Source organism: Sus scrofa, chromosome 15 (genome assembly GCF_054392235.1).
Source record: "Sus scrofa isolate SSC_HxYL_T2T_F1_AM1 chromosome 15, Sscrofa_HxYL_maternal_Yorkshire_Landrace_v2.0, whole genome shotgun sequence".
In the NCBI taxonomy this organism is placed as follows: Eukaryota; Metazoa; Chordata; class Mammalia; order Artiodactyla; family Suidae; genus Sus; species Sus scrofa.
In genome coordinates, this window is record NC_139397.1 from 149,965,037 (window position 1) to 149,984,297 (window position 19,261).

The 19,261-nt window shown below is 55.0% G+C and overlaps 1 protein-coding gene and 1 long non-coding RNA gene across 17 annotated transcripts in view; one reads left to right on the top strand and one right to left on the bottom strand.

Moving 5' to 3' along the window:
• The window catches only part of AGAP1 (ArfGAP with GTPase domain, ankyrin repeat and PH domain 1), a 558,467-nt gene that overhangs the window by 185,554 nt on the left and 353,652 nt on the right, over window positions 1-19,261 (top strand). For 15 of the 16 annotated variants that reach the window (XR_014829145.1, XM_021075539.2, XM_021075540.2 and 12 more), the window contains exon 3: window positions 2,586-2,673. The exons of the other annotated variant lie outside the window; for it this stretch is intronic. Coding sequence is in view for 14 of the 15 variants with exons in the window: in XM_021075539.2 (XP_020931198.1) it covers window positions 2,586-2,673 (88 nt within the window). In the remaining variant the exon portion in view is untranslated. The remainder of the gene's footprint in view (window positions 1-2,585; window positions 2,674-19,261) is intronic. 16 annotated transcript variants of the gene reach the window in all.
• Window positions 3,101-9,479, bottom strand: LOC146396218 (uncharacterized). Its single transcript, XR_014829147.1, has 2 exons — window positions 7,505-9,479; window positions 3,101-7,463 (listed from the first exon to the last, which is right to left on the bottom strand). It is a non-coding gene; the product is annotated as an uncharacterized LOC146396218 (long non-coding RNA).

Below are 19,261 nucleotides of genomic sequence, written 5' to 3' on the forward strand. Positions count from 1 at the left end.
GTTATAGAAAAGTCACATTTTAACTTTCCACGGTCTCATGCCGAATTTGTTCTCTTGTGTTTGTTCTTGTAGTTACCGACACTGTCATGCATTTATCCAACCAGTCAGCATATTCCCTCCCTCCCATCTGTCCATCCTTCCACCTGTCCATCCATCCATCCATCCATCCTTCCATCCTTCCATCCATCCTTCCTTCCATCCTTCCGTCCGTCCGTCCGTCCTTCCTTCCACCCTTCCATCCATCCATCCTGCTTTCCACCCGTCCATCTATCTTCCTTCCCTCCATCATTTACCAGCACTTTCTTGGTGCCAGAAGCAGTGCCAGGGGTAGGGATTCAGGGCGGTGTCCTCCCCGGTGTCAGAGCCATGGTTCTCCTCTTCAGGGACCTGCCTGCAGTGGGGGGTGGAGCCAAGGACATCCCCAGTCACAGTGGAAGGTGTGCCAGGTGTGCGGGGAAACCAGCCAGAAGGGTATCCAGGTGAAGGAAGAGAGAAGTGGGAGCGTGGTCCTGAGCAGCCAGCCCAGGTGCACAACTGGCTCTGAGGATTTGGAGGGAGAGGGAAGCTTTGTTGTTGTTGGTAAAATACTTGGACTTTGGCCTCAGGCCCTGGGACTCTTCCCCAGAGAGCTGTGAATGAGGCACACTTCCACCCTGTGGATTTTAAAGAATCTCAGGTATTCTTGGGATGGGGGTGGGTGGCTGGTAGGCAGGGAGCTAAAGGCTGCTCTCAGCGGAGGGAGAGCAGGATGGACAGCATGGCCAGCGCTGAGGACAGTGTGGCCCGCCCCAGGGGGCCACGGAGGTGCTCGGGCCGCAGGGGCTCTGTGATGTCCAGGCCGTGTGGGTCAGGGCCGGCTTCCCGGTGTCTGGTTTGAGGGCGGGGGCGTGGTGTCAGGACGATGAGCAGATTGGGGAAGAGAATGGCCAGATCTGGACACGCTGGCCTTTAAGTACCAGTGAGGACATGTGTGGGTTTCCCTGCATGGGGGCTGGGGCTCGAGGGTGAGAGTGGGAATCCATAGCTCATTGGGCGCGGAGGATGTGGCCAGGCTCTCTGGGGCCTTAGAACCCGGGACCCAGGAGACTCTAGGAGACTCGGGGCCGAGCTCACATGGGTCAAGAAGATTCCAAGAGGCAGCCCGGGGCGGGGATTTAAAGAAGGAATCGAGGAGGTCCCATCGTGGTGCAGTGGTTAACGAATCTGACTAGGAACCATGAGGTTTCGGGTTCGATCCCTGGCCTTGTTCAGTGGGTTAAGGGTCCGGCGTTGCTGTGAGCTGTGGTGTAGTTCGCAGACACAGCTCGGATCCCGCACTGCTGTGGCTGTGGAGCTAGGCCGGCGGCTACAGCTCCAATTCTACCCCTAGCCTGGGAACCTCCATATGCCGTGGCAAGTGGTCCTAGAAAAGGCAAAAAGACAAAAAGTAAAATAAAATAAAGATGGAATCGAAGCTTCTGGTGACCGGCTGGCTGGCAGAGGAGCAAGAGAGAGGGAGGGGTTTTGGAAACCAACGTCCTTGGTGACTTCAGGCCGTGCCCTCATAGCCATGGGGTCAAAACTTCGGTGGCAGGGGTGGGGTGGGGGCGGGGAAGCAGGTGGGCCCGAGGCCTGGCTAGGAGAGGCGGGAAGGTGAGTCTTCATAGCAGGGGCCTGTGTCCAGGGTGGGTCTCTGGCCTTGCATTTCTTAAACAGCATTGACTTGATCACACTTTGACTCAGAGGGGCAAGTTCTAGTGAGGGAGGGAAAGGTTCAAATCGGGAGCCTCTGAGTAAGTAGCTTCACATAGAAGCTGGAGCCGGGTAGGACCCCAGTCCAGGTGTCTCAGCTGTGTTAACAGGGGTGCTCTCTGAAGAAGACAGTTGAGGCCAGCCTTGCCCGCCGCGGGACCGTGTGTTCCTGCTGGGACAGTGGCCTCATCACCCTGACTCAGTTTGAACCCACTGTGAACACCTTTGCCTCCTCAGCCATGGTGGGTCCCCGCCCCGTCCTCCCCTCGGTCCTGCGGTGTGGACCCCGTGTCCAGAGCTGCAGGCTGGCTCTCCTCCTCCTGCCAGCCTTGGTCAGTTCTCTCCTCTCCAGTCCCTCTGTTGTTTCCCAGTGCGGCTCTTTTTCTGCTCGTCTCACCCGGCCCCAGAATCCTTTCCTGGAGTCACGCACGGGAGGCCCCAGAACGCCCTCCCGGTCCTTCTCTGTGCTGCCGCCGCCGCGGCCCCTGCGGCCCCCTTCACCTGGTGCCTGGCTGGGCGGTGGGAGCATCCACAGCACCCAGAGATGGGCTGACACACGGTCCGCCCCCCAGTGTCCCAGCCCTCATGGTATCTGGAAAAACGCCACGGCCACTGCCTGTTTGAACCTGTTGATTCTTTGGGCGTAGATGCCCGTCAGAACCCGAGACGTCGGGGGGCGTTGGAGCTGCTTTCTCTCCAGCAGAAGGATTGAATGAGCCCGTGTCTGGCCATCCTGCTGAAGCTCAGTTGCGAGGCTCTTGGGGATTGCTGTCCCTTTTAACCTCTCTCTCTTTGCAGGTTGCCCAATAGCCTTCTCTTCTGCCACGTGGTGACTGTCCCTTTCTTCCTTTCAGGGGATTGTGGGTAACTTGGCCAGCGGCAAGTCGGCCCTGGTGCACCGGTACCTGACCGGCACGTACGTCCAGGAAGAATCGCCCGAAGGTATGCTCCTGGGCAAGCCGTCTCCAGCCCGGGCGGGTTTAGTTTTCTCAAGCTGTCATTAGCATATGCTCAATCAGTGCTCCGATGTATCCCACGTCGAGCAAGTAATAAAATACAAGGCAGTGAAAACCCCTAGGTACGCTGTTTCTTCTGTAGTATTTTTAGCCAACCAGTTACGTTATCCTCACCTTGGCCTTTGGGCCGCTAGAGTAGAACCACGAATGCGGCTGCATGTATCTCGTGCCTAAGAGTTCTGTCCTTTCCAAGGTCAGTCCAGTGTCCCTCCTTTAATTATTCTGGCTTGGACAGTTCCCTGACCTGGGTGTCGAGCTTAGGCGTAATTTGTATGTACTGTTTCAGAGACCCGAGCCTTGCAGTTTCTCACCACTGTGTGTTTGAGTCCATCCCCCTTAGATGGCAGGACGAGCCTTGAGTAGTCACTTTGCATGAGACGAAGGTATTTCTGAGGCTTTTGCTTCTTCAGTTAAGCTGTCCGTATTTGGGGGTTTGCTTTAAGTAAAATGAGGATGTAACGCTAGGAAACCACTGAGCTCCTGTGTCCCCTAGTCAAGGAGTAAATTATATTTTCTCTCCGTGTAAGCTTTGAAAATCCAACTCTGAGACACTGAATTTCTGGTTCCTTCTTTTTCTTACTGGCTGTTCCATTCTTTGCAGATATGGATGCAGGTAACTATACATTTTCTTCATGGCAGCGCTTGTCTTGTTTGAAGAGAGGAGAGACAACTCTGTACTGTAGTCCTCCCTTCCCTCCTCGTTCTGTGTGTCATCCTCTTCTGTTTCATTTTATGCCTTTGTTTTTTTAAGTTGAACATTCCACCCTGTTTTGTCCCTTAGCTGTCCCTTTAGCAGTAGTCCCGAGTAGCTTTCCGTGTTTCCCCGTAACACCTGTTCTCGTATTTAACGCTCGTCCTGGATCCTGTGTCACCACGCAGCCAAGGGCGGGAGGCGGGATGCTGTGGCCGTCTTGGCTTGGGGCTCTGCCACGACTTTGCGGAATTTTTCGGTCATTTCCTAAAAATCTCGTGGCGGTCGTGTGAGGGAAGGGCCGCCTTTTTCCCTGTCCAGATTGGAAGGATGACCTCCGGGAGATGAGAAGTGAAGGTGCAAGTGGGGGCATCAGTGAGCGTGCACAGCCGGACACTGACACACGGATACCAGTGCTGGAAGGCGGCAGGATTTGGGGAGGCGAGAAAGTCGGACGTCTTTCCACCTTCCTTCCTGGACTCTGTCCCTGGGTCACGCTGGTCTCTGTTCCTTTGTGTCCGAGTGTGGATTTGAGTCGTTGTGATGATACCCGGGCGTCCTTGAGAGCTGTTCTCTCGGGGTTTCTGGTTATTCCCGGGGCGAGCGAACGATGGTGTGGGTTGATGACACCGGCTGCTGCTGGACCGAGAACCTGATTGCGAGTGAGGCCTCGGCCTCAAGTTCCTGGCGGTTGCCCGGTCTGGGCTCCCGTGCTCAGCTCAGCGCCCGGTGTGGCCGCCCTCCCCTTCCCGCCTGGGGCCGTCTTGTCGTCACTGCGGCTTTTGCCCTTCTCCCGGGCCTTCGGTCTGAGCCTTCACATTCGGACTTGAGATTTCTTTGCTTAGATTTTGACGAGCACGGAGGCCTTTCTCCTGCACGTGTGCGCGTCAGAAGCCCCAGCCATCCCCGCTGGGGGGACCTAAACGTGATCCAGTCGCCTCACTTGTTCAACTTTTCAAGTGACTCATTTTACGGCGGGGATTTCTCGGTATCTGTCCTCCAGTCTTCAGAATCCACGCTGCTGAAGGCGAGAGGCGTTCTCAATCGAAGCATCTCCCCCCTCGGTGGGCCCGGCATGCGAGGCCCCCTCGGTCGGGAGACCGTGCTGTGCATGTCTCTTCTCTCCCCCTCCAGGCGCTGGCCCTGCCACCTGGCCTCTCCGTGTGTGAGTCCAGGTCCGCGGATTGTTCTGGGTGCTTTCGGCCAGGGGAGCTGTGCCCAGTAGATGCGCTGATATCAGGTCCTGGGTCCTGAAAGGATGGTGAACAGGTGCCTCCTGGTGCCTGGAAGCCCTCAGCCCCTGTGAGCCCCTGGGTTTCGGGGGGCCAGGACCCTGGAACCAGGCAGGTGGCCGCGTCTCTGCCTCTCTCTGTGAGTCCAAGGGGCTGGCTCCCGTGTGCTGTCCACGTGCTGGGGCGAGCCCCATGTGGCAGCAGGAGAGAACCATGAGGGGCTGTTTCCCAAAGGAGAGCAGGTCTTTCTCGTCGGTTCAGCACCTGAAGTTCTTGCTCCGTGTCGAGAGCCCGAGGCTGCAGAGTCTTCTCAGTCTTGTAAGATGCGTTGACCTCTGTCACTTCCCTGCACTTGCGTCATTGAGAAGCTTTACACAGAGATTGTTAGGAGCTGCGTGTGCCCGGTTGTCACCCCAGTTTAAGGGCCGGCGGGACAGGAAGCCGATTCCAGCTCAGCCACACCTGCAGCTGCGTTCATAGCACAGGGTCGGGTTAGGGCAGAGCTGATGCTGTGTGTTGCGGGCGCCGGGCCGAGGGGTTCGGGCGCTGGGGGAGCTGCAAGGCTCTTGTCTTTTTCTGATGTTACTGTCACCTTCTGATCCATCCTTCTTTCCTCTTTCACCTGCTGGAGCGGCCAGCTGCCTCCCCCACGCCGGGCGGCAGCTGTAAATGGCAGGCGTGGCCGCGGGCTCTGTCTGTGCACACAGCTCAGCGGCGCTTCCTGCCCTTCCCCGGTCTGTACGCTGCCCTTCTTTGGGTTCAGTTAACGGGTAAACATCCTTCAGGGTTACTCTGACCTGGGGCAGGGTAGGGTTAGGGTGGTTCGGGCCTTCTGTTCTCAGAAGAGATTGGGTCTCCTTAGAAAACCCACCCCTCAGAGCCGGCTGCCTGCCCCCCCCCCCCCCCCCCGCCGGCCAAAGTGCACTTTCCATCATGTCTCAGAGGAGGACACGGGGTGTGCTTTAAATTGTGTGATACAGCTTGGTCGTGATTTTATTCTTGCACCAAAGAGAGCTGACTCCCATGATTTAGGTTGAAATTTAGGGACGGATTTGAATATTAATGTGTGTTTTTTAATGAGTGGGTTAATAATGCAAAAGTGGGAGGTCCCATTGTGACGTCTCTGCAAGGATGCGGGTTTGATCCCTGGCCTCGCTCAGTGGGTTAAGGATTTGGTGTTGCTCTGAGCTGTGGCATAGGTCACAGATGCAGCTAGGACTTGGTGTTGCTGCGGCCGTGGTGTAGGCTGGCAGCTGCAGTTCTGGTTTGACCCCTAGCCTGGGAACTTCCATATGCTACAGGTACAGCCATAAAAAATAATAATAATAAAAATAATATTAATGCAAAAGTGGGTAATTGCGTAGGGAGCCTGTCAGTGCGTGAAAGTCATCCAAAGAGTAAAGTGTTTGGGCAGGTAAATATTCTTTGAGGCTGTGTGTGTGTGTGTGTGAGTGTGAGAGAGAGAGACGTGTGTGTATCCAGGTCCTAGGGCTGCCAGGACACATGACCCCAGCAGCTGGCATCGGACAGTCCAGGTGTGTCCTCACTGCTCTGGAGGCCGGAAGGCTGAGCTGGGTGCTGACAGGTGGGCTCCTGGAGGCCCTGCTGGAGAAGCCATGTCCCTGGACCCGAGGACACAGGGCTCCAGTCTGCCTTGTCCCCGTGCCCGTGTCCGCATTCCCCTCATTCCATGGAGATCCCGCCTTTGGACTTGGGTCCGCCCTGCTCTAGTGTGACTGCATTTTGATGACATTTGCAAAGGCCCCGCCTCCAAATAAGGTCTCATCGCAGGTATCAGGGGTCAGGACTCATGCATTTTTAGGGGACAGAATGTGTGTATGTCACACACACCCAGTGTTTCAGCGGAAGTGCACTCAAAACTATTGAAGCTGCCCTGTTACTGCTTGGTGACAAGAAGGACAGTTGGCTGCCCAGACCTTCCTGGCCGCACTGCTGGTGTCCTGGAAGGTCACAGAGATTAGGTTGGCCTCTCCAGCCTTCACACGGCTGATGGCATTGCACAGCTGGCACTCCCTTTGGATCAAAAGAATCGGATGCAGATGGCTCCTTTGCCAAGAGTGCCCTATTAATGGCTGCTCATTAGAGGGGAGGGAGGGGGCTTGTAATTTGAGTTTCCACCTCGTGTGTCTGTGAGCGGGAGTCTGCTGTGCACCCCGCCTCCCCCACCACAGACCCCATGTGTCTGCCGCTGGTTTTCACTTTCTCCCTTCAAAATTAAAAAACAAAAAACAAACAAAAAACAAGCTGCCCAGTGTTACATGGGAATTTGATGGAAGGGCCACCTGGAACACTTCTCCTTGTTGAGGGGGGAGACCACAGTGTCCCCAGGAGCTGCTGCCCCCAGACCTCGCCCAGTGACATCTCTCTGTGCTGCTCCTTTTGTGCTTCGCGCCTTGAGCTGTGCAGAGAGGCACCTGGAGCTTGAGTGGCCGGTCCCGGCAGCTGCCTTCTTGGAGGGGGTGGAGGGGCAGGGGCCGGCCAGCTCTGAGAGGCACTCAACTGCTGAGAGGATTGGCAAGCGGATGTAAAGTTCCTGGAAACAAACTAAAAAACATCCAGAGACCTTCCTTACTGTGATGATAGAGTGGGTGGCTCCTGGCTAATTCGTTAAGGAATTACAGGCCACCAGAAGGGGGGACAAGTGCCAGGATGATGCCAGGCGGTCAAATCTGGGGTGACTCTTCAGCCAGGTGGGAAGTAGGTGGGAGGAGCCTGCAGTGGGTGGGTAAACCCTCAACCGAGTGGGAGGGGCCTGCAGTGGGTGGGAGGAGCCTGCAGTGGGTTGGGTAAACCCTCAACCGAATGGGAGGAACCTGCAGTGGGTTGAGTAAACCCTCAGCCAGGTGGGAGGCCAGGACAGTGAGGGTCCTGGCTCACCACCTGCTGCAGAGAAGGGCCTTGGCCAGGTGTGTGCTGGGGAGCGGCTGGCCGTGAGCAGCTGATGCCTCGGTTGAAGGCATCTTCAGCTTCCTGTAGGCTCTTTACCAATTCCCGCTTCGGGGTGAATGCTTCGAGTGGCCAGCAGGTTCCTGGCCACGAGCCTGATCACGGGGTACATGCCGGTGTGAGGGCTGCCACCGCACGGCCTGTCCCTCGGGGGCAATGTCTTCCTGTGGCTCCACGCTCCGCCTCTTCTCAGTGGTGGCCGTGCAGGTGCGGCGGCAGCAGCCCGGAGCTTCTGCGGCAGTTCCGCGCCAGCACACAGAAGACGCGAGCTTGTCTTAGATTTTGGGTCCTGCACCGTTCCTGTCACCACTGTAACAGACTGGGCCGTCTCAGGAGCCAGGGCGAAGAATTGAAGGTGGCTCCTCCCCTGGGGACTTGCTGGAGGACAGGGAGGGGAGGTCTTTGTCCTTCCTGAGCGGGAGGAAATCTTCTAAGATAGGAAATGAGGCTTTTTGGACGTGATGGAAATTCCACGTGTGCCGTGGCTTTGAGCCTGGGTAGTAGGAAATACTCCGGGTATTCCCATCTCTTCAATTGTTCTCTGGTTCGTGTGGCTCATCGGGATGCACGGAATTTGATCAAGACAGGGAGGTTTCATGGGAAGGAAGACCTGGCTCGCATGCTGCGGAGGGACATAGGAGTGCCCAGTGCGTCTGCCCACTGTGGGCTCCAGGGCGGTGCGGAAGGGTTGAGTGATTTGGGGGAGGAGTGGGAGCGACCAGGACCAGAAGGGAGCACGGTGGAGTCCGGGAGCTGGAGTGTCTTGCCAAGAAGCTGGAGCCAGTCCTCAAGTGCGGGATCTCAGGGCTGGAGGCCGCACACCCCTGCCCGAAGCCCGGGTTCCCCGCCTGCCTCAGGCACTTACTCTCCTTGTGGGTGAGTGACGCAGCCCCTGCATCTCAGCTTACCCTTCTCTGCTTCCCAGGGGTCGTAGGACCAATAAGAGTGTGAGTGGGTACAAGACTCCGCTGGGGCCGCTGGCAGAGAGTGAGGGCTCAGGGACGTGGGCCCTGCCCCTTTGCTCCCGAACCTTCTCTCCCAGGTGGAGCCCCGCTGCCGCGGCAGGTCCCACAGCTGTGGCTTCAGGACCTCCTGTCTGTCGGGAGTGAGATCCGCTCCTCTCTGCTCGGGCTCTAGGCGTCCTTTGCCCTGGCCAAGCTCAGGCTGGTTTCTGATATGCCTGAGGTCATCTCTCCATGCGTGTGGTTATTCTGGCAGCTTCCAGTAAAGCTCAGGTCATGCCTGCAGACAGATACCTGGGACCTAATTGTGTCATTTGGAGACTAGAGAAAGTTAGGGACTTCCAAGTGGGCTGGCCCCACCCAGGTGTTGTAGGTGGGGGCTGAGCTTGGTGAGGTCTCTGTCACAGCCGGGGTGGCGGTGCCATGTGAGCTGCCATGCCTTGTCAGGGGCTTCCCTGGTGGGACGTGGCTCAGCGTGTGGTTTTCAGGGTAACTGGCCTGGGGTTCCCACTGTGCTCTGCCTGCTCCCAGCTGGGATGTCACATGCCGGCCATGGATCTGGGGGTCCCTTCCTCCGGTGACAGGGGCCTGCCGGCTGCCAGGTCACCGCGAGCTGGACATCCTTCTGTTAGTCTTGCCACATCCCCTCAGGACTCTGCCTAAAATGGTTTTCAGGCAGATGTGTCCATCATCAGGGTAGTAAAAGCGTTTTCAGGAGCATGTGCATCTTAAATCATTTTTTAAAAAAATGAATGTTTACTTCGTTTCTTAGAAACAAGCCATGTGGTAAATAGCAGCCTTATTTTCTGGGACACATGAAATACATTTAAACTGTCAGCTCCAAAGACCCTTTCCAAATCAAATAAACCTAAAAAAAAAATTTTGTCAGCTACCACTGCTCAACAGATGTCAGGCTTATTTCTAAACACGTCCTTGGGTGCTGTTTAATGTTCCAACGAACACAGTCTGTAAACGCTAATAAAATTGGAGTAGTTTTGAAATCTAGCCAGTTAAGGTTTTCAACATAATTTTGCATGTTACTTGCAACCAAGTGATAAGTGTATGATACTTTTTTTTTAAATGAGGATTATCGGAAACCTTACAGTTATGAGCCTGCTGATAGATTAGCTTAATAGATAAAGCACAAGTCTGATCAGCCATCTTTCATTATTTCACATGCTAACCCTAGAAATAGCCTCGCCTCTCATCATTGTCCTCATCTTTATAACAGTCTAGTAACTCTGTCCCCTCACACATAAGCCCTTTGGAGGGTCAGGTGATAATGCCTACACTAGGTGAAGGATACTAAAATTATCCCTAGAACGTCAAAGGAATAATTACAGAGAAGCAGGGTCTACTTATTTTGAGCAAGAAGAAGAAAGCTGTAAAGTGAGAATAAGGAGGTTCTGTTTTTGGCACTGACAAAACTGGCAGGACAAAATGTGTTTCTGAATTGGTTGTTTGGAACTCGGAACACCTCGTCCTGTATTGTTATAATTGATTCAGCAAGAAACCGAGGGCCTACTGAGAGCTGGGCGCTGCGCCTGCGGTCAGCGTGTGCATTCCAGGGAGAAGAGGCTTCTGGATGAATGACTAATTCAAGGTATTGGGTCCCACCTGGTCAGCTGAGACGCTGTGCCTGCTGGCTTCTGCCAGGCAGCGTTCCCGGGGCCCAGGATGCCCACAGATGCCCGTCCATGTCACTGGAGTCACCAAAGCCCAAAACAGTGTAATGCAGGCTGTGGACACAACTGTTGCTTTCCCTGAGGCGCCTCAGGACTTCAGAGGTTGTTACACACCCATTTCTGGAATAGGAAAAAGGAGAGGTCTGGAAAGTCGCACCTTCGCAATTACTAGTCATTTTTTCTAGAGAAATTTTAACTCCAAAGGGTTGTTGTTATTGTTGCTGGCTGCACCCGTGGCATGTGGAAGTTCCCAGGCCAGGGATCAAACCCATGCCACAGCTGACTCAAGCTGCAGCCATAATAATGCTGGGTCCCTAACCCACCAAGCCACCAGGGAACTCCCGCAAGGTGGTTTTTAGAGCTTAAAGTGCATGACTTTATTGCCTCTTGGAAAACTGTCACTGCCTCTGTCAAAGCTGAACCATGAGCAAGTGTCTTCTCTGTTTTCCTCTGTTGCTGCATCTGCCCACGTCCTTGGGCCCTGACTGCACCATCTCGCTGGCAGCCAACCAGTCCCCACTCGCCCAGGCAGCTGACCTCGAAGCCGCAGGGTCCGTGTTCTCTGCCATAGTGTGGACTCTCCTGGTTGCAGGGGATGACCTGCTTAACTAACCTTCAATGGAAAGGGGGGCTTATTAACTCCCGTACTTGGCGCAGCTCAAGGGATGGATTTAGAGCTTAGGAAGGACCCTCGTCCACTGATCCACGTGGACTGGTGAGGAGCCTGCCTTGCCTCCTTGGGTCTCCCTGCTCGGTGCCCGGCAGCTCTCGGCGGCCTCAGGACCGCTCGGTCCCCAGGGCTCATGCCTGCTGGGGATGAAGAGTTGAGTGTTTTTCTCCGCAGCAAGAGCAGAAGACTCAGGCAGCTCTGATGGGCCTTGCTCAAGTCGCACACATTTTCTGAGTTGTCACCCGCGGGGTCTTTGTAAAGGCCTGTCGCCCTTTATGCAGGGGACACCGCCCCCGCGACTGGATGAGTGGGTGCTGTTGGCACGCCCCTCTTTGCTGCCTCTGGCGGCTCTTCCTCTGGCTTCTACCGTCTCACCTCTTCCCCCACCTGTTTTATTGGTCCCGGGCGGCAGGGAGAGGTCGAAGACTCACGGCCAGTCCTCAGCTGAGGCGAGCCGACCACAGGGTGGGCAGAGAAGGGCGTGCGGGGTGGGCAGTGCCCGCGGGTTGGGTGAGAAGCGTATGTTCCAGACGGGCCCTGGTGTTGACGGGAAAGTGCGGCGCCCACATTCTGTGGCCGGTGGGAGACGGGACAGCTGCTGGGGGAAGACGTCGCATCCTGTCTATGACCCCGTAAGTCACGCTGGCCGGGCGTTAGAGCTGCACCTGCAGCCTTCCATTCGGGGTCACGGCGGCCCCCTGGGGCCAGGGCCTGCGGGGGACAGAGGAGAAGTTAAACACCGGCTGCTGAACAGGCCACGTCCCTGAAAAGAATGGCAGGGGGGGACCTGCGGTGATGAGGGCGACCACGCTGTGCTTCCCGCAGACACGTCATGCAGGAGCCAGGACCCCGCCCCGAGAGCTGGGGTGTCGAGGGAGCCGGATCCAAGGAGGACTGGGACCGACTGGGTGTGCGTGCGCGTGCGTGCGTGTGCACAGCACGTTCAGTTCCCCGTCACCTACAAAGGCGACAGCTGACATGGTTGCGGTGGTCTGGCTGAGGGAATTCTTCGACGGCTGACCCAGGTCAGCGGTGGGAACCAGATTCGGCTCCCAGTGTCATCTTTCATCATCACAGCCGGCCCCCCGGCGACCTGTGTGGGGACGGGTTCTGAGCCAGCGTCTCGGTTCAGGAGGAGCCCTGTGTGTGGCAGAGGGTCATGCCTGCCCTGCCTTTGCCAGCTGCTGCCCGCGGGGACAGCATGTGTGGGCAGCATGTGATCCTTTTCTGATCCCCTGTTCTTGTTGTTTGGCTGCGTCACAAACCAGCGAGACCACAAACGAAGAAAGTGGCACGGCCCTTCGAGGGCCACCTGCGTGGCTAAGTGTGTTGGAAGTGAAGAGTGTGTGCGGAGGGGGCGGGGCGTGGTGTGACCTCGCCTCATGCCAGCAGGATCTCCAGGTGCCCAGGCTGGGTGAGCTTCTGCCTCTGCCCTTGAGGGTAGGAGGATGCTGAGGGGCCTCAGGGCCGGACCTCAGGGCTCCTGGCAGTCCTCATGCCAGCACCGGGCTTTGGAGAGGGACACAGGAGGGCAGACGGAAAGGCTCCTCAGAGCGCCTGGACGTGGCCATGGGCTCCCATAACGTGGGAGTGAGCTGTGAGGACCCAAATACCACGGGGCCCTCTGCTGCCCCATCGGGAGGGGCGGCAGCTTATTCGTCCTAAGAAACACTGGCTGGAGGCTGTGCCCTGGCCTGCGTTCTGACTTGGGCAGGAGCCCGGCTGCACCAGTAGTAGAGGGAAGCCCACTGTGTGCCAAGGTCTGGATGCAGGAGCTCCTGCGTCTGGCAGGACTTGCACTCAAGTCCACCCAAGAGAGAGACAGACAGGCAGGCACGCCCACACCTGAGGCAGGGTCCTGTTTCCTGCCAGCCCAAAGGCAAGCTTTGCTGCAGGGCTTGGTGGTGTCCATTGTACAGGCTGCTGTCCCCAGATACCAGAGCTCCCTCTAGGATGGGGACCAGGACCTGGGGACAGGACCTGGCTGGATCCCTTCTGCGAAATGCTTCCACCGGTTCCCGAGGGATGAGACCTTTCCAAAGAGGGTTCCCCCCGACCCCACGCCCCGCGAAACCCCTATCTGCCCAGGAAATGGAAGCTGACAGTCCCACAGTGAGTGCCTTGTGTCCCTGTGACCTCTGCAGAAATAGCACAGGTGAGCCGGCCCTCCCACAGCCACTCCTGCAGGAGTTCGAGAGGATTGCTGCCTTTTTAAAGGTTCGTAAAAAATAAATAAACAAAAACAACCCCCCGCAGAAACAAGGCTCCTGCCCGCAAGGCCTGAAGCGTTTACTGTTTGGTGGCCCTTCTCGGAGACAGTTGGTCCCCCCTGCTCTGCAGTGTGTCCACACGTCAAGTCTTAAACTGCAGCGGGTTTCTGGGTTTCTCCATATGATCCAGTCGCACAACCACCGCCCTGTTGGCGTGTCTTGAGACAAACACCTGCTTTATATCCAGAGAACTGTCTGAACAGACAGTTCCAAAGCCAAAACTTGGACACGTTCCTTCTACAATTGCGTATTCAAAACTGGTTTGCCCCGCACAAATTATTTTCTTTAATAAAAAGACCATTTTCACGGGGGAAATAGCCGTTTCGAAAAAGCCCGAGGGACTCAGTAAGAGACCATTTGCCTGTGTCCTCTTAGCTGCACAACCTTCCAAACCGCTGGCTTCTGCTGGTGGGCGCGTTCACAGTCACCTTTCTGAGGCTCCCACCTGTGGACACCCCTCCGACTGCAGGTGGTGGGATGTGGCTCCACCTGGGCTCTTTCTCCTGCATCTGCTGTACTTTTTATAATTTATCCTTTTTCACGCTTAAAATAAGTGTACAGAATATTAAAAATAAAACAACCTTAAGTACATTTTCCCCCAAGGAAACAAATGTGCATGACTAAATGTATCCCAGTTACCGCCAGACTGTTTCAGAGACCATGGTAGATGCTGGAATGTTCGAGCCGCCCACAGCAGTGGGTGTTGGAACGTCTCCAGCAGACAGCTGTCTTCTTTGGTTACACAGGCAGACCTCATGTTATTGGCACTTCTCAGATACTGCTTTTTTTAAAAAAAAAAAAACTTTTTAGGAGAATAAGAAAAAAACAAATTGAAGGTTCAAAGCAGCCCTGCACTAAGCGAGTCTGTTGGTGCCTTTTTTTTTTCCTACAGCATTTGCTCACTTTGCGTCTCTGTATCACTTTTTGATAATTCTTGCCATATTTCAAACCCTCTACCAGCAGAAAGATTATCACTCACTGAAGGCTCAGATGATGGTCTGAATTTTTAGTAGTATTCTCTTTATCCTTTTTTTTTTTTTTTTTTTTTTTTTTTTTAATGGCAGCATCTGTAGCATATGGAGGTTCCCAGGTTAGGGGTCAAATGGGAGCTGCTGCGGGTGCCGGCCTACACCGCAGCCACAGCAATGCAGGTTCCAAGCCGTGTTTGTGACCTACTCCACAGCTCACGGCAACGCTGGATCCTTAACCCACGGAGCAAGACCAGGGATCGATCCCGAGGTTCTCATTGGATTTGCTACCACGGAGCACGGCGGGAACTCCTGAGTGGTATTTTTAAATGAAGGCCTGCACGGTGTTCTTTGAGACGTGATGCTTGCACCGTTGCTGGACCACTGCAGCCTGGCGGAAACACAGCGTCTGCGCCCTGGGAAGCCGAGGCCTTCCTGTGACTCTTTTCCTGCGCCGTGTGCTTTGTTGCAGGGGTCAGAACTGACCCCACAGGTCTGCCTGGCTGGTAGATTTTATATGAAGGGCCTGTTCCCTCCTTCCAAGGACTGACCCCAAGACAGCCCGCCACCCATCCGCTGGGTGGGTTCCCAGTAGGTTGTGGGGCTCAGGCTGTCTCTGCTCCCAGCACCCCCTATACTCCCAGCTCCCTCTTTCTCCAGCTGCAGAAAGAGGTTGACAGTCAGAGGTTCTGTCTTGTTCCCTGTGTGCCTGGCCCAGCGCTGTGCCGAGCCCGTGACGGGGCGGGCTCTGTCCTTGCTGATGGCTGGGTCCGGAGACTGAGGTTTTACTGCCACGGTCCGGAGCTGACCAGTGGGCAGGGTGAGCCCGTGGGAGACCTCTCACAGGTACCGAGAGAGCCAAACTGTCACCGGCCGAGGGTCCAGCAGACCCTCCCCCCTTGGTTCCTCTGTCCCTTGCTCTGAGGTTAGACCCCCTACACTTGATGGGTACTGAGACTTTCGGGGACGTGCTCCCGGAGGCCCCATCCGAGACTTGCTATCTCAAGAGCTGTTTCGACTTGCAGAAAAGACTACTACCCCGATCTTCCAGAAGGCGTGGAATTATGACCGCATTAGCGGGTTTTCATGTGGGCATCTGTGAGCAAGACACACACGTTTCCTCCTCTGCTCGCCGTGGTCTTGCTGCTTCCTTGTCCTTGAATTTGACCTTGGAACCCTCCCTCAGCAGGCGGTTCCCCCTGGGAAGTCACAGCGTTGTCCCTGTGCCATGGCAGTTGTGAGTTGGTGTTTCTGAGGCCCCTGTACGGTTCGGGGAGCCTGACAGCGGACCCGGGCCTACTCCTGCCCCTCGCTGGGGCCACCAAGGCCGGTGCAGGTGCTACTGGAGTTCTCACTTAAGGAAACTGAGGCACCAGGGGCTCCCCGAGCGGCTCAAATTCACCGACTCAGAGGTTGACCTTGGTGGGTGGCCATGGGCTGCTTCCTCTGCACGTGTTCCACCCCTGCCCCGGCCACACACACGCACTGCTGTCCTGAAAGGACCACTGCCACCTAGCGGCTCAGCAGCCAGGTTCAGGGGCCTCAGAAGGACCTCGGGTCACCACATCTCCTGAGTGCTGGGCAGTGGCAGCCACCGCCTGTCCCTGGAGCAGCTGTTGGGGAAAGTACTGAGGTCGGTGGAGGAGAGTGTGAACTCGGAGGTGGGAGGGTGGGTTTAACCTCCAAAAACAGCCTTGCAGGGAAGTCTGAGGGTGTGCAACCAGGGCAGCAGGAGTGGGCCTGGGGTCCGAGCTTAAACTCCAGTCAAGCCCCTGAGGAGTGGACAGGCGACAGGCCTAGGGGCCGGCATCACACCTGGAGCGTGACTGAGGCCAGCGGGGACCTGGCTTCCCTTTCCAGAGCACCCCCTGTCCTTTGGGCATCTCCGCAGGCAAAGGATGCCTTGGGCTCCAGGACCTGCCTGCTCTCTGGGGCTGCTGATAGGGCTGGGCATACTTTAATCTTTGCAGTATCTGAGATTCTGCAGCTGTGACTACGGAGGATGTTTTATTGGGATAAGGCTATTTTACAGCAATTTTAGTGTTTCTGGCGGGAAAGAGCTAATAAAACTTCATCAAAGTGCCGTTGGGTCTGTCCCTGGATGTGGATGATTGGAGGCTGGTCCAGGTCATCCAGCCTCCACCTGCCCAGGCTTCCCCTGTTTATCTTGGTCTTCAAAAGATCGCATTTGGGAGTTCCCGTCATGGCGCAGTGGAAACGAAGCCGACTAGGAACCATGAGGTTTGGGGTTCGATCCCCGGCCTTGCTCAGTGCGTTAAGGATCCAGCATTGCCGTGAGCTGTGTGGTAGGTTGCAGATGCTGGTCAGATCCTGCGTTGCTGTGGCTCTGGCGTAGGCCAGCGGCTACAGCTCCAATTAGACCCCTAGCCTGGGAACCTCCATAGGCCTCAGGTGCGGCCCTAGAAAAAAACAAAAAGACAAAAAAAGAAAAGATTGCATTTGGAGGCGAGACCTCTGAATGGGTTTCATGTGTTAAGCTGCTAATTGACATTTCCCTCAAAGTTCTTGGAAGTTAAGATGTCAGGAAGTTGAATGTAACATTGGGCAACAAACCACTTCCTCAAACATCAGTTTTCCGGTTTCTTTTTGGAGCAGCAGTCCCACTGGTACAAAGTGATTTCCGTAGATCTCTGATACGTCGTGATGAGTAAACTTGCACGAGTTCTCGTTTATAAATTTCGGACCCCTTATCAGAGACAAGGAAGCAGTTTTTATGAACAGAAAATAGGGCTTTGGGGTCCCCATCTCAGTTTTCTGTCTGCCTTTTCATGCAATTAATTTTTGCTTTTATTTGCTTGATGTTAAGACAACCTGAGCTACACAGGTGACATACTACATGTGTGTACACACACATATGTAGGTGTGTATACATACTCGTGTGTGTGTGTATGTATGTTCGTATGTGCATGTACACATATACACACCTTACTTGCCAGTTCAAGGTCTTCTTCCGTTAACTAGATCCAGAACCACTGAAGGGTAGCAACAGTGGACTCTTGAAATTCCAGATTGAGTCAATGGAAGCAGCCGCTCTCATTCCATAGACCCGTTCAGGTAGGCGCCCCTAGGCTGCTTAGCACTAAATGCCCTGTGACAGCCCCAAGACTTGGCTGCTTACCTATTCGCTTGTCATTGCTTAACCGACTCGCGGCCCACAGAAAGTTGTCACCGCATGTGTGCCCGCCTTGACTGTCACGAGAAGGTGGGACACGTCCCAGAGCAGGTTGCTCTCGAGGTTGCACAATTTTCAGGCGCAGACGATTGCTGGACGAGGTTTTTACAACCGTGGACACAGGAGGCCAAGGCCGGGTGTCATTTACCCTGAGAATCATTGTGAGACACCAGTGTCTTCGGCCTCTTGAGGGCATCACCTCTGCATGAAGGTTACAGCAGGGCGCTGCCCTCCCCAGGCACCTGCTGGATGCCCTTCACCAGGTTGCCTGTCCCCCGTGGGGCATGGAAGGGTCTTGTCCCTCCCCTCGGGGTCCCCTCCTGTGGTCTGGGGGGCACTCTGCCTCCAGACAGCCTTTGCAGGGCCTCCTGGCTGCCTCTCCGCAGGGCCCCGGCCCCCTTGGGTTCGGGAGCCCCTCAGCACCCAGCTCTAGCGTCCGCCTTTGTATTCCCCAGGCCAGTGAGCCCCAGGCTGGTTAAGAAGCTTTGCTTCTCCTGGTGGACCGTGATTTGTTTTTCTGGTGTTCACTTCTCCCCCCTCCTTTTATTAGAAACGGAAGAAAGGGAGTTCAGTCGTAACGAAGTTCAGATTTTCATCTTACCCGGGAATGTTGAAGTCTTTCCTCATCTTCCCTCTTTATTCTGCTCAGGTCTGGGTGAAATTAAGCCATTAGACACCCCGGCCTGGGTGCTGAGTCCTCCTTGATTTCACCCCAAGTGGCAGCCCTGAGCGTTTTACCCCGTGAACTGCCTCGGTTACCATGCAGTAATCGGGTCCTTACTGGTAGGTTGTTTTTATAGCAGTCTCCCCCCGCCACGCCCCCAAACGACGTCAGACTTTTTAAAACTTGGCAGAGGAAATAAAGTCAGATTTGGTTAAATTTGGTAAACAAATATGTTGCCAATGAAAACTTTTGTCCCCCCTGGGGTAAAAGTAACATAGGATCCCAAATTCCTTTTAAATGTCAGGACGTTTTCACAACCTTGGTAATAGATACCTGACTCAGGATTTTTATCAAAGTTAAAAAAGCAAGATTAATTTTTAAAAATTGCTGGCACATGCACGATTAAATTTTTTTCTGTTCTCCCAGGGAGAAATAAAAAGCTTAATAGTTCTCCTCAGTAGATTCCTTTCACCCCTCCGGCTGTAAGTTAGAAAGCAACGCGCTTTGTAGAGTCTCTCTTTTATCACGGAGCTAAGTAAGAAGAAAGTTTTAGACAAATGTTAAAAACGACAAGAACCTTGGGAGTTCCCTGGTGGTCTAGTGGTTAGGATCCAGCACCTTCACCACTGTGGCCTGGGTTCAGTCCCTGGTCTGGGAACTGAGATCCCACCTTGAGCTGCACACTGTGGCCAAAAAAAGCCTTTTTCACTTGGGAATGGCCCTGATGAAACATTAAAAATTACCACTTAAAAAAATGAAAAACTCAGAGTTCCTGTTGTACAAACCCAAATAGTATCCACGAGGACATGGGTTCAGTCCCTGGCCTCGCTCAGTGGGCTAAGCCTCCTGCCTTGCCCTGAGCTGAGGTGTTGGTCAAAGACGGGGCTCGGATCTGGCGTGGATGTGGATGTGGCTGTGGCGTAGGCTGGCAACTGTAGCTCTGATTCAACCCCTAACCTGGAAACTTCTATATGCCACAGGTCACGGCCCTAAAAAGACCAAATAAATAAATAAGTAAAAGCCAAGCGCCTCTAAACCATGCCTCCCAAGAGACTCGGATGCTCCCTGTGGTGGAGACCACATACAGGGCCAGCCTGTACCTGTGGGAAGGGTCACAGCAGCTGGACTGGGCGATCCGGGGCTGGACCAGTGCCTCGCCCCTTGCTGATGGGAAATGGTGTGTGCTCTAGTGCAGTTTTAACCTCAAGAATG